We start from the raw sequence: 14,977 nt of genomic DNA on the forward strand, positions 1-14,977 counted from the left end.
TCAGATTTCTAAATGCTACACACAGCTACAGTATTCTTGTTGCCCTCTCCACCTGCAGCACAATGAAGCTCATCACAAGAGCCAATATGTAAATCAGAGTAATAGTAGTGTTGCTGTTACCATTCATGAGATAACTTGAGTTGCCTTAGGAGCACAGAGCATCTCACCCAAAGTATAAAATGCCATTGGATATGGCTACCAGACTTGCTCATTTCTACCCCTGTGGTGACCAGACAGATCCTATGAACACTGGATAGGAAGCAAAAAATCAAAAGTGTTCTGAAAACTCCTGACTTCCACACGGGCTCTGGCTGTGCCTGCTATCGCATCTATCTCTCTGAATTCCAACCCTCACCTCTATGCCTTCCTCTCATCTCATTTCCCTCAGGTCAGTTGTTAGGAACAAGCTTCTGGGAACTGCACTGTCTCTGCCTTCTACAGATTTAGAATGAGGATTCACTGTCATAGGCTTAGTAGGTAGTTTGACTATATTTTCAGAATAAGACATATCCTTGATCAAAGGTTCACATTTCATGAGCAAGGTTGAGATCACAAGATATAGATAAACCCATCAAGGTTTTAGTTGACTTTTGTCAGATCCTTACTGCCTTTCTTCTGTTTGTCTCTCCTCCTCCCAAGCAGTCAAGTGGGTATCCCTCCTCATGGCACAGTTTCACCCACATCAGAGAAAGGGAGTCTATGTAGGACTTTCCTATATTAACTGGTGATACTTTACTTTAAGGAATTTTTTTAAACCTAGTCTGTACTCTGGAACCAATAATGCATTATATGTTAATTAATTGAATTTAAATTTAAAAAAATTTTTTAAAGACCCTAATCTCTAAAAGTAGTTGTACACTTTGACATCTGTAGGTGAATTTTTATGTTCTATATTAAAAAAAAAAGTGTTTCAGATTAAAATTTTTTAGGACTTAAGGAAGGCTTGTTCTGTTTCTGTTAGTCACCTATGTGGTAGATGAATTAAGTTAGTCTCTCTCTCTTTTTTTAATACTGTTTTTTACCAAGCATGGCTACTTTTCTCAATAATTAGAAACGCTGTTTAGTACTTAAATAATACCACTATGGTGTTAGAGCCCAGCATGAGGGTAGCCTACAGGAAGTGTGCTTTTTTTTTTTTTTTCTGATTGAGTAAAGGACCAAATATAAATAGCAGTTGTTTGACTATTATTTACTTTTCTTCAAGGGTAATCACACAGTAGTAGACCTTCTGTAGTTAAAACAGAGATTAGGGTAGAAAAAGAGATGGGAAATCTTCATACTCTTTCCCAAAACAGCCTTTAGTCACCTTGATTTCTTCTAGCTCCTCAATAAATTGCTCTTCATGTGAGTGAGATTTTATTAGCTCAAATGTCTGGAGACTTTTTGGTGGCCAATAAAATGACTATATATAAGATTATAAATGGAAATTATTTATTTATAATTAGCTTTCATAAAACATTAGTGAGTAAGGGTTTTGCTTCCTATCAAAAGTACTTAACTGCCAGCAACATCAGTCATGACCTCATCTTTGGCATGTGAAGATGATTTTCTAGCAGTTAGATTCATGAAGTAATAGAATGTTTTTGCTGTGACATTGCTGTGACATGTCACCTTCTCTGACATCCAGGGATCCCTAAAATTCCTTTGGAGACCACTATGGTTTAGAAGAACCTGTGGTTCTAGTAAGTCTGTGGTTCTAGTAACTCTTCTCTTTAGCTGGAGCTTACAGATGATATACCTTCTTTCTAAATCAGGTGCTTTCCTGAGTCCTTTCTAAGGGTGGACAAGTGCCATTCAGTTCCTTGCCAGCCTCCTTCTCCTGGCTGTTCACCAGGCTGAGGAAGTATTTCTTCTCTTATTCCATTCCATGAGAAGCTCGGGCTTTGGTGTTTAATTTCCATTTCCTGAGGTTATTTATTTTAGTAAGCCCATTGACTAATAAAGGAAATCCATTAATGACTGCATTTAATTATTTCTACCTTCATTGTCTTCCTTGTTATTGGAATACCATTAGCCATGTGAGGAAGTCCTCAAGCCATTAGAGGTTGTTGGGCTTAAACATGAGGACACACTAAACTCTGATATGAAGGGTATATGCATGATTCATATTGTGTAATTTGAATGAAAGTGATTCCTGGATCCTGCCCCAAAACTGCAGTCAGAGTCCACTTGGGCTATAATCAGCAATGTTCTTTGGTTGATAAGACTCAGAAATTCTGATCATAATGCGATAATTGGGATAGCTTTCTGCTGTTCTACCTCAATAGTACCTATTCTAGGGTTTAGTTATTGCTAGCTTATTTTCTTACCTTCTGAAAATCCCAGAATCTGTTGGTTGCAGATCATTCCTCTTAAAAACAGGCACTTAGAAAACAATCACCAATATTAGTCTGGTATGGAGAAAAATTTTGAAGACATTAAGTAGAAAACCTTTCTGTTATGATGACATAGCTTCATAGTATGGGAACCAGTAATTCTTGGCTTTCCTTCTGTTCATAGAAATCTGGTGAGGTTTTTATACCATTCAACTCTTGTATCTATTACAAAGTTCCTCTACCCCAATGGCTTGCTTTCCTTCTCTCCAAATACTGATTCCTGCGGAGGTCTGTTGTGTGATGAGACGGTCTTTGCACACTGGCTATGACCCAGGTCAGCATCCACCTACCCTGTCTTCTCCTTTCTAAACACCATATGTAGGTGTTGTAGGGAAGTTGGTTCTTGGATCATTCCCCAGGGGTAGGGCTAAGTCTTCTGGACTTAAGTCATGAGTAGCCTGAAAGGAATGGTCATACGTGGAGGAAGTGACATCCAGTATCAAGTAAACAATTACCTTCAGGCAATTTGGATCCAGGTAAGTAACTGCTACATGTCTCTCCTTGATACCTTTATGGTGAGGATACTTCTAGAATATCAGACCTTTGAAATGTCCAGTTTTCAAATACCTTCTGTCTAGGTGTTTTGTAAATATACCAATGTAAAAGTATATTTAGAAGAAATGTGGCAAGGAGTGCAGACTAGATATCTGGATTTATAGCAGCGTATAAGATGGGTATGTTTTTACTGCCTTCATTGCAGCTTATTGTTTCCTGGTACATTGTAAGTGCTCAATAAATGTTCATTGCTGCTATTATCATTACTAGTATTGTTATTATTTAGAATTCAGTGTGAGAGGCTAGTGTGGAGATTTCTCAGTTGGGATAGAATATACTAAAAAATATATTTTTAATTGTAGAGATTTATCTTAAGGTTATAAATATTTTGCCTCTTATTAAAAGAACATTTAATTCTTTCTATAGCTTAGTCTTAATATAGCAGTATGACTTTAGTAATTGCTTTCAGTCTTAGGGTCAGTAAGTAGGGCTGTTTATAATTAACTAGTTTAGGGCATTGTTTGAAAAGCTTTGCCTACCCAGGGCCCACTCCAGTGGACTGAACAGTTAAAAATTAGAACAGGAAAAAAAATTAAAACAGGAGGATTGCTGATAGATCATTCCTTTTATATGTTGCTGAAGTTCTGATTATGTAAATTTGTGTATATATTTTATAAATTCTTGATTTTTTTTCATTTTATTTTTATTTTTATTTTTTTTTTTTTCATTTTATTTTTAAATATGAGGAGCTCTACTACTTGAGTTGTAAGACTGATATGGACACTCTTCATGATACTTAATGTGGGTTTTCCCTTTCTTAATTATACTACGTGATCTTTAAATAGTTCTTCCTTCTCCTGGGCAAAAGTGCCTTCTAAACATTTATACCAAATTGTGTTTATTTTCTTGTAGTTGAGTTGGCAATGATCATGGACCGTTTGTACGGTGGTGTCTGCTATGCTGGCATTGATACGGACCCAGAGCTGAAGTACCCCAAAGGTGCTGGCCGTGTGGCATTCTCCAATCAGCAGAGTTACATTGCAGCCATCAGCGCTCGCTTTGTGCAGCTCCAACACAATGACATTGACAAACGGGTAAGCAACTGCTTGGGGTATAATTGCAATTGGAAAGAAATGAAGTTATTTTCTGGGCTCCTGTTGCGATCATAAGTGAGCAGTTCTACCTTACATGGTATCAGTCCATGAATCTCTCTAGACTGCCTGAAAAAGAGTACCCATGGTATTGCAGGCATTAATGAACCTTCTGTCTCACCCATCCTCAGGGTGATGTTACACTTATGAAAGTAACCCTGCAGAATTTAGCATACCAAAAGATGATGCCAACAGTACATTAAAAAGGTTGCCAGCTGGTGACCTGTTTGACCCATGTGGTGGATTTAAATAAGTTTGGACTGATATTTAATGTTCAAGAGTATACGTAAAATTTTGAAATTCCGATTTCTCTTAAAATTGCAAGATCACACATAACTGCAATCATTGGAGCCAAATAGCTACTGTCCCTTCCAGTCCCCTCCACCTCCCTGTGGTCCTGTTTATAACACATATGCATGTGCATTACCTACACTTTTGCTCCATGATGTTGCCTGCCTGGCCACTAAAGGCATTCTAATTTGCTACCTCTGATCTAAAGAGGGGACACATGATAGAGTTGGAGGGAGTTGGTGTGCTTAGTTGGTTTTGCGGAGAGACATAGGTTTAAATCCCTAAAATCCCAGCTCTACCATTCTTTGGAAGTTTGGGGGAATAGAAGGTGGTAGGAAGAGATAATCTGAGACCTATGTTAATGGATTAACAGAGGAAGTAGAGAATAGATCAGGTAATGAACACACACCTCCCTTTGCAATTGTGCAATGGCTGTTAACACTTCCAGCAAAGGATGTTCTTGGGGCATACACTGGACTGGAATAAATATGTTATTTTTTAAAAAAAAGATTTATTTATTTATTTGAGAGAGAGAGAATGGAGGAGAGTGGGGAGAAAGAGTCTAAGGAGACTCTGAGCTGAGCACAGAGCCCAACATGGGGCTCAGTCCCAGGACCCTGAGATCAGGACCTGAGCCAAAACCAAGTTGGACACTTAACTGACTGCACCATCCAGATTCCTCAAATATGATCTGTCATGAAGTTTCACCTATACTCTCTATGATTGTCTTTGACTAATTTTGTATAACTGACTTAAGTTCTTAGAAGGTGAAAGTTTCAGTTGGTGATGGATTTTTAAATATTCAACAAGTTATATTTTTATTAAGACATATATATCTGATCAAATTGCAAAAGGCAGTGCCTAAAATAAACACTTGCCACATTACTCGGCTCCTTAAAAGTAAGTAGTGGTGGTTTGTTTTTTAATTAAAATAAACAAAATAGGGATCCCTGGGTGGCACAGCGGTTTGGCGCCTGCCTTTGGCCCAGGGCGTGATCCTGGAGACCCGGGATCGAATCCCACATCGGGCTCCCGGTGCATGGAGCCTGCTTCTCCCTCTGCCTGTGTCTCTGCCTCTCTCTCTCTCTCTCTCTCTGTATCTGTCATAAATAAATAAAATATTTAAAAAATAAAATAAAATAATTCTTTTCCAGAATTTTGAAACATTCTTTGAATTAATGGAGATTCAGAGGTGTGATAAAGATTCAACTCCATTCCTAGCTTTCAGTCACCCACCCTTCCCTTTTGCAGCAGTAATCCCCCTACAGACTGTAAGCTCCACAGAGATAGGCACAGGGTCTGCTTCATTCCCATTGCTCACCCATTGCTTGACATATAACTACAGTAGTAGGTGCTTGGTAAACCTTGGTTGAATCGACGAATGGTTATACTTGGAAGATTTTCTTTTGCTACTGGTGGCAGTGGACTTGCTTGTGCCCATACTTTTGTGAGTCTGAAACACCAGGCTCTGTTACATTTAGACTGCTATTGCACTCACCACTGGTGACCCCAGGTAATAAACTTAACCCAAAAAGCCTTAGATTCTCATCTGTATGCTTTCTTTGTTCCTCTCTGGAGCCAGAACTAGTGACTAAACAGGAGATGGTACTAGAGTCGATAGACAAGGCTCCATTTCCCTTGCTTCTGTCTTCCCTTTGCCCCCAGGCAAACAACCTCCCGACCTGTTCCTTAATAGAGGGAAGTACACTTGCTCCAGGGAATATGCCAATCTTTGAGCCCCTTTTAAAATCACAGTAAATTCAGATACTGTTTGTTTTGTTGCCCACCCCTATTCCTTCCCCTGCTATACTCTGGCCCTCCATATTTCTTCCCAAAGACTTAGAACTAGGTAAAAGAGAGGTGGCTTTGCCTTTGTGAGCATGATCATAGGCCATGCTTGTGAGAAGATATTTGGAACATTAAACTTCTGAGAACTCAAGAAAGCCATTGAACTATTTTCTGCCCACTGCATTTGGGTTAACCGCACCTTCCATCTTGTGGAGTAGTCCTTGATAAATATTTAGAGTACCTCCTCGTTGTAGTAGAAAGAGTATGGAGTTTGGAGCTAGAATAGATTTCAGTACTTTTAAATCTCTGATGCAGTAGTCACTGGTGATGCCAAGTAACTTACTTAATGCCAGGAACCTCAAGTCTGAAGAATAAATGGGATTTGAAGATTGAACAGCCAGAGCTGTATGACCTTTGGATAGATGGTTAGTAACTAGCACTTGATGGTTAACAGTATTCATCTTGCTACAAGTGCACTTAATACTAACATCATTAATATTACGTAGCTTGAATTTTATCAGTTGCTCACTGAAGATGTAGTGAAAAGACAAACTGGTTAGTTAAAAAAGCACTGGGTCAGAGTCATGTGGCTGGGTCTACATCTGGTCTTGTTTCCCATGGGCTGTGTGACTTTGGGTAGATCACTTAAATGCTGAGTGTTAGTGTATAAATGAAGGCAGTAGCAATAGCCCTGTGAGAAGCCCGGGAGAGGAAGTGAACAGAAAGCAGCATGTAACATGTGGATAGTGGGACTATTGCTGAGGTCACAAGAACGCCACCTCCATCCACATGGTGTCCAGAATGGACCTGTCCATTCTGCAGTGCCCTGGAATGAGAATCATCTGAGGGAGACAATTGGAAATCATTGCAAGTGGCACAGTCCTTCCTCTCTTCTATCTCCCAGCTCCATCTTCATGTTCTTTGTTTGCCCTGCCCAATATGGAGGCCATTTTCTTCATTATGAGAGATGCAAACCAGCTTCCATCCTGAGATAGGCTCCTTTATCACTCTTCTTTTGTGAACATTACACTCCCTTCCCCTGACAGTTACTCTGTCCTCTTGTTTTCTTTATACTTTGAACATAGCCAACAATATCTTAATTTTTTGACTCTGGCATTTTGAACCTCTGTTAACTATATCCTTCTTAGATGCTTTTTAAAGTTCATCACTAGTTTTATTTTTATCTTTCTCCTAAAGCATAAGTTTGAGCTTTCCAGAGAGCCCCCATTTTATATAAGCACATCAGTTTTTCCTTAGGTAATGCTCTTTTTATTTCTCAGGGCCTCTATTCTTGATTGTCTACAGAGAATTTCTCATTAGGCACAACCTTCTTTCCTGAATAATCCCTTTAGGTTTTTTAGCGGTAGTCTAGCTAAGGTTTTGTAACTTGCTGTTCTAAAAGTCGGTGGCAGATATCTTCCTGTGCCCATAATCCCTTTTCCTTGCTATAGTAGGTTCCAAGTCCTAGTCTCCTTCCTTCTTATGTTAGCCTCTTATGTTAGCAACTTTAAACCAAGACCTTGACTATTTTAAATAGCATCAGCCTTTATTACCCTTCTGTTCAAAGGAACTTCCTTTTTGTCTGCATCACTATGAATGCAGATATAATGCCATCAGCGAATTTTTTTAAAACCCTACAGGTAGCATTTTAAAGCCACTTGCTTGCTGTTTACAGCCCCTAAATCTTTTCATTTTTGCCCCATATGGAGAGTGGAAGAGGGCCATCTGCTGAGCAGCCAGGAACCATGGAAGTTCTAGGACTGCTTAAGGTGTGTGTTCTCAGGTTGCATCTTTCCTAGGTAAACCATGGGAGGTAAATGAAGAAGAATTTGACTGATGTATTTCCTTTACTCTTTCGTATCCAGCCAGCTTTTCTCAAAAAAGACATCTCTTTTGAGAATTTAAATTCTTACATATTTATTGTTGTTGTTATTGCTGGTCTTTGTCTAAGTTTTTAGATGAAGTGGCTATTAGAGAAAATAGAATCTTTACAGATTTGATTTCTTCTCATAGTCCCAGAGACGTTTTGGCTTGCCTATGAATATAAAATAAAATACATCAATATGCAACATCTATGGGAACTGTCCATCCTATAGTTTTGGCACTTTTATATCTACTGTCATTTCACTCATCCATGATGCTACCATCTTTAAGGAAGAAGTGACATTTTTGTTTTTTGTTTTGGTAATAGCTTTATTTAGATGTAACTCACATATCATATAAATCACCAATTTAAAGTGTATAGTTCAACAATTTTTAGCATATTCATGATTTACATAGCTGTGCAGCCATCACCACAGTAAAATTTAGAATATAGGAAGAAGCATTGATATATGTAGAAGTATTATAATGTATAACCTTCAAGCCTCTGGTAAGAGAATTAACTGAACAATAACCCCCAGTGAGGGAGGGAGTGGGAACACTGCATTTATCCTGTTTGGTTATTATAGGAAGAAGACCCTCCTTATTTAACCTGTACTCCTTGAAGTCACAGGGACAAGGTAGCCCAGGCTGCTGGGGCAAGCTTTGGAGCCAGCTTTGGCTGTAATTAGACTCCCCCAAGAATATGTGACTTATTCGAGTTGGCTGATAAATCTACACATCAACAAACTTCTTGCTGTGGTATGGTTGGCAATGGGAGGACTCATAGAGGTGAAAGGGGCTTCTAATGGTACTTCCTTCCAGAATTTCCAGGGTTTTGATTCTTCCACATGTGCCCAAAAGTCTGAATGGGAATGCTCGGCACATGGGTGACACTCAGTAAAATGTGTAGAATAAATCAGGATGATGTATGGGACAAGGCCTGGATGTGACCATGGAAAGCTGTCAAGGATACTGGAATGAGTCACTCATCTCTTATCTGGACATCTAGAGGAGCTTCCCCACTGGTCTCCCCAGTTCAGCTTAGCCAATCTCCAGTGCATTCTTTACATAAAAACCAGAGTGATCTTTTAAAATCATAATGTGAATCATGTCTTCCCCTCCTTTAAACCTTTTGGTTATGTTCTACTGCCATTACAATAGAGTCAAAATCCTTAATTAATATTCCCTACATGACCCTTCATGCACTGTACGCTTCTTTTTTTTTTAAATTTATTTATTCAAAGAGACACAGCTAGAGAGAGAGGCAGAGACACAGGCAGAGGGAGAAGCAGGCACCATGCAGGGAGCCTGATGTGGGACTCTATCCCAGGTCTCCAGGATCACGCCCTGGGCTGCAGGTGGCGCTAAACCGCTGCGCCACCGGGGCTGCCCCATTCACTGTACACTTCTTTTGCCTTGGCCCTGCCTTCCCCATCTTGAGGCAGTCACGACTGGTCTCTTCTCTATTTTTTTAAGGTCATACTTACTTCTGCCTGCCTAACACCCACTTTCCCTTTGGGTCTCAGCTTAATTATAACATTTTTAGGAATCCTTTCTTCAGTGGAGCTTACATCTCCATCATAGGTGATTGTCATAATACCACCTACCATTTCTTTGCAGCCTTAAATACCTCCATAATGAAATATTGCTTCATTTAATGTACATCTACCCTATTAGATTATCCAATCCATGAAGGTAATTACTGTGTGTCTTTCATGTTATCTACTGTATACTTAATACTTGACACATAGTGGACACACATTAATTATTTGTTTTTAGATGAATAACTAAGTGAGTTGTTGGATGAATATCGACTGAAAGGTAGCTCTGATGGGAAGCCCTTAGGTAGCAACCTTTGGCATATCCAGCTGCCGACCAAAAGGCACTTTGCACAGCTTTCTTCTTCTACTTCATTAAGAACACTCACTTGTGCAGGATGCCTAGGTGGCTCAGTCAGTTAAGCTTCTGAGTCTTGATTTTGGCTCAGGTCATGACCTCAGGGTCCTGGGATACATAGGGTCCACATCAGGTTCCACACTCAGTGGGGGTCTGCTTGAGATTCTCTCTGTCTCGCTCTACCCCACCCCTGCTTCCTCATTTGTGCATGTGCATGAGTGTGCATGTGCACTGTATCTCAAATAAATAAGTAAAGCCTTAAACATTTAGAATATCAAAAAGTGTTCTTTGACATTAAAGCTGGACTTAACCTTAGGTATAACGTGGTCTAACCTCCTTTATTTTGCAACAAAGGAGAGGTTTGGAGACTCAAGATACCTGTCAATTAAGGGCAGAGCTGCCTTTGCTTGTGGAACTCCCTCCCAGAACCTTGGGCTCACCTACAGTCTAATGTTTCTTCACACTCACTTTTCCATGAAGTCCTTTTTCCACAAACCTTAGATTCAGAACTTCTGAGTTAGATTACATGTCCCTTTGTGGGTTTTGTATATGTTCCAGTAGTTCATTTAACTTCTCAGGTGAACATATTCTACACAAGGCAAAGTATATCTGTGGTTTGTTAGCAAGAGTTTCTAATATGTCTGTAGGTCATTTTTAACATTAGCAAAATGAGCTGGAAATTTTTCTGTGCCTTTTTGCAGTTGTTTTGCTTTTGATTTTCACTTTTACGTTGTCTTCATATGAAATCTTTTACAAGTCCGTGTGAACCAGTGCAACTCCACTGGGTTATATAGCATTTGGTGGAAATGTATGGGATTTTAAGTGCCATTATGACTGTTGTTATGAAAAATTATTATAAATGACACAAAGGGTGGGAAAGATAAAAAAAATGTTTTAAATGACACAAACCAATTTATGCTTCAGTTTTTACTTTCAAGGAAATATTGTTAGCATCTTGAAATAAATCCTTTAAAGGTTATATTATACATATGTGATGGCTAATATTCACCAGTTATCAGCCAATTGGTAATTTGTCCCCATGTTGACAATATTAAGATTGTGTGATGCACAACACAGCAATTCTCAGTGTCTCTTCTGCCTTGGCACAGACAAGGCATGTGATGCACTCCTGAGTAACAGGTTCCCTAGAACACTAATAGGGTGGACCATTTCTGCGGTATGACCATCAGTATCTTAGTGGAGGTAACACCCCATGCCCACTTCTGTCCTTACCAACCAGAGAACCATGACGACAGTGAAAGAAGTGTTCTCTTCTGGCTTGGAAATTGTGAGATCGGAGTCAACACTCCTAGCTCTTCTCCTGGTATTGGTGTGACCTTGGACAACTTACCACCTTTTAGAGACCTAATTTTATTGATTTTTTTTCCAATAGTAGTAAGAACACCAATCTGTTTTGCAGTTTGTTGGACTGACAATGACAGATTGAAGAAGCATCTTGGAAAAATTTTTTCCTGTGCAGAATATTGATTGGTATTATTGCTGAGCCTGTCTTATTTAAATTGTGCAGTTGCCTAATCATGCATACAATGCTAATTGTTGACTCCCTCTTTTTTTCATTTAAAGCACCTACTTGATCGAATCCCACGTCAGGCTCCCGGTGCATGGAGCCTGCTTCTCCCTCTGCCTATGTCTCTGCTTCTCTCTCTCTCTCTCTGTGCGACTATCATAAATAAAATTAAAAAATTAAAAAAAAAAAAAAAAAAAAGTAAGGGATCCCTGGGTGGCGCAGCGGTTTGGCGCCTGCCTTTGGCCCAGGGCGCGATCCTGGAGACCCGGGATCGAATCCCACGTCAGGCTCCCGGTGCATGGAGCCTGCTTCTCCCTCTGCCTATGTCTCTGCTTCTCTCTCTCTCTCTGTGCGACTATCATAAATAAAATAAAAAAATTAAAAAAAAAAATAATAAAGCACCTACTTGGGATCCCTGGGTGGCTCAGCGGTTTCGCGCCTGCCTTTGGCCCAGGGCGCGATCCTGGAGTCCCGGGATCAAGTCCCACGTTAGGCTCCTGGCATGGAGCCTATTTCTCCCTCTGCCTGTGTCTCTGCCTCTCTCTCTCTCTCTCTCTCTCTATCATAAATAAATAAAAATAAATCTTTAAAAAATAAAAAAATAAAGCACCTACTTAGTTCCACTAAGGATCTTTAGTATAGAGACAATGAAATAGTTGGAAGTTGATGCTAAAAAAAAAAAAAAAAAAAAAAAAATTAGCTGCCAGTCTGCCAATGTGCTGGTTGGATATTTGTCGAGACACACACAGAGACTCTTAAGTCCCTTTTATAGATGTAAACACCTAAATACATTTTCCATGTAAAAGATTGAAGGAAGAAGGAAAGTCCTGTCCAGAAAAAAAAGTATTTTTACCAGTATCATTTCTCTGATGATGAAAAGATTTTGAACCTTAAGTTGAGTAGAAGGTTAGAATTAAATTTTGCTTATAATCCATGAGCAGTGTTACTGTGAAAAACTGGAACAGTTTAAATTATTTAAGTACAATAAGGGCAAAAGAGGGCACCTGTACTCATTCTGTCTGTTTTAATGGTATTTTTGGAAGTGATGCCAAAGGAACACTTAGGATGTGAAAGCTCTGCTAAATCCAGTTTCTTTATAACTCAAGGCTAGGCTACTCACACGTATGAAAGATTTTTGTACTGTGAAAAATGAGATCATTAGAAAATAGGTAATCTTTTTATATGTCCATTTTCTATCCTTTTGTCTACTCTGTATGGTCCTGAGAAAATTCATAAGGATAGAATCAGTTGAATCTCCTTTAGTCTAACAAAAGCATATTTGATTAATATGAACAACTTCTCTATAAAAATCTGAGGGGACCCCCTCACATACAGCTATTGTTTACCACAACTTGGTCATTTTGTCTCTTGGAATTTTTTTTTAAGATAGATTTATTTATTTATTTATTTATTTATTTATTTATTTATTTATTTATTTATGAGAGAGCACGTGAGCAGGGGAGAGGGGCAGAGGGAGAGGAGAGAAAATCTGAAGCAAACTCCCAACGTGGGGCTCAAACCTATGACCCTGAGATCATGACCTAAGCAAGATCATGAGTTGGCCATTTAACCGACTGAGCCACCTAGACTCCCTTTCCTAGAAATTTGTAAATTAGATATTTAGAACTTGAAATTCATCATGCAGCAGACATTGGTTAAAGCCAATGGGCTGCCAACTCAGTCCACAGAGACCTTTTACTACTATAAAGGGTAAAACCAGCCAATCTGGACTTTAGTTGTCACTAAACCGCTTACTGTATAAATTTGAAGGAAGGATAGTGTATGGGTGTGTGTATGTTGATGAAAGCGATTTTTTAAAAAAAAATTCTATTGATTGATTTCAAAAAAGGTTTTATTTACTTATTTATGAGAGAGAGAGAATGTGCGCGAGAGAACATGAGCAGGGGGAAGAGGGAGAAGCAGATTCCCTGTTGGTCAGGGAGCCTGATATGGGGCTCAATCTCAGGACTCTGAGATCATGATCTGAGCCAAAGGCAGACATTTAATCGACTGAGCCACTCAGGCACCCCTATTGAAAGCAATTTTAAAAGCTTAAAGCACTCAGTATATAGTGGTACTGAGAATATATTAATTTACACAAAACCATGACTAATATTTGAACTCTTCTAGAAGATACTCATAAGACAATTAATTAGAATTTCACATGATTAAAGGAGTTATCTATGTCAGGCAAGACAGGGGTAACATTGGTTGGTTAGCTCAGTTTTTGAAAGAAGAGAAGGAGCTCTCAGTAGGTAGGTCTGGCCTGCCTTGAAATCTGTCCCTAAAATTAGTTCCCCTAAACCATGATTTCCTAAATTGTTCTGTGTAAAACATGAGGCTCTTTCAATTTTAATGACTATTTTATTTAAAAAAAAAAAACAAAACTCTTTTACTGAGTCAAATGAGTTTGGAAATGCTTTCTTGAAGAAAATTAAATAAGCAGGTATGTTCTAGAACTTCTTAGAATCTTTTATATATCAGTGTCCATTGTGAAGACCCAGGGAAGAATGCAGTTTTTCATAAATTTTTTGATCATATAACTTCTGAAATTTACCATCTCTTGGGAATAATGTTGTAAGCGATCCACTTGAGAAAATACTGTGTTTTCAATTTCTTCATGCTCAAATTCAGAAGTTTAATATGTATGTAGTGTTGGTTTTAGGTTCTATTGTTTCCGATTTTTATTAAAATTCTAGTTAGAATGAATGAATGCATGAATGCATGAATGAATGAATGAACGAATGAATGAATTAAGTAAGTAAGCAAGCAAGCAAGCAAGTAGAGCACCTGGGTGGCTTAGTCAGTTAAGCATTCTCCTTTGGCTCTTATCATAATCCCTGGGTCATGGGAGCTCCCATACCAAGGAGCCTGCTTCTCCTTCTGCTTGGGCTCTCTCATTCTCTTGTCAAATAAATAAATAAAATATTTGGGGCACCTGGGTGGCTCAGTTGTTGAGCATTTGCCTTTAACTCAGATTGTGATCCTGAGGTCCTGGGATCAAATCCCTGCATCAGGCTCCCCACAGGGATACTACGTCTCCCTCTGCCTAGGTCTGTGTCTCTCATGAATGAATAAATAAATTAAATTAAATTAATAAAATATTTTAATAAATAAATTCTAGTTAGTTAACATGTAGTATAATATTGGTATTTCAGGAGTAGAATTTAGTGATTCATCACTTACATACAACACCCAGTGCTCATCACAACCAGTGCCCTCATTAATACCCATCACCCATTTAGCCCATTTCTCCCACCTCTTCCCCTCCATCAACCCTCAGTTTGTTCCCTATTGTTTACAGTCTCTATGCCTTGTTTCTCTCCTTTTTTTCTTTTCCCCCTTCCTTATGTTCATCTGTTTTTTCTTATTTCCACATATGAGTGAAGTCATACAGTATTTGTCTTTTTCTGGCTGACTTGTTTCACATAGTGTAATACCCTCTAGTTCCATCCATGTCATTGCAAATGGCAAGATTTCCTTCTTTTTATGGCTGAGTAATATTCCAGTGTGTGTGTGTGTGTGTGTGTGTGTGTATACACACCATTCTTTCTACATTTATCAATCAGTGAACATTTGGGCTCTTTCCA

At 38.9% G+C, this 14,977-nt stretch overlaps 1 protein-coding gene across 15 annotated transcripts in view; it reads left to right on the top strand.

Moving 5' to 3' along the window:
- CPEB3 (cytoplasmic polyadenylation element binding protein 3) overlaps nucleotides 1-14,977 on the top strand; it is a 205,406-nt gene that overhangs the window by 174,254 nt on the left and 16,175 nt on the right. For 14 of the 15 annotated variants that reach the window (XR_013368227.1, XR_013368225.1, XR_013368226.1 and 11 more), the window contains one exon: nucleotides 3,783-3,964. Coding sequence is in view for 12 of the 15 variants with exons in the window: in XM_077878400.1 (XP_077734526.1) it covers nucleotides 3,783-3,964 (182 nt within the window). In the remaining 3 variants the exon portion in view is untranslated. Of the gene's footprint in view, nucleotides 1-3,782; nucleotides 3,965-14,977 lie in introns of those variants that run through there. The other variant, XM_077878411.1, reaches the window with a different exon arrangement.

The sequence above is a fragment of the Canis aureus genome, chromosome 29 (genome assembly GCF_053574225.1).
Source record: "Canis aureus isolate CA01 chromosome 29, VMU_Caureus_v.1.0, whole genome shotgun sequence".
Lineage (NCBI taxonomy): Eukaryota > Metazoa > Chordata > Mammalia > Carnivora > Canidae > Canis > Canis aureus.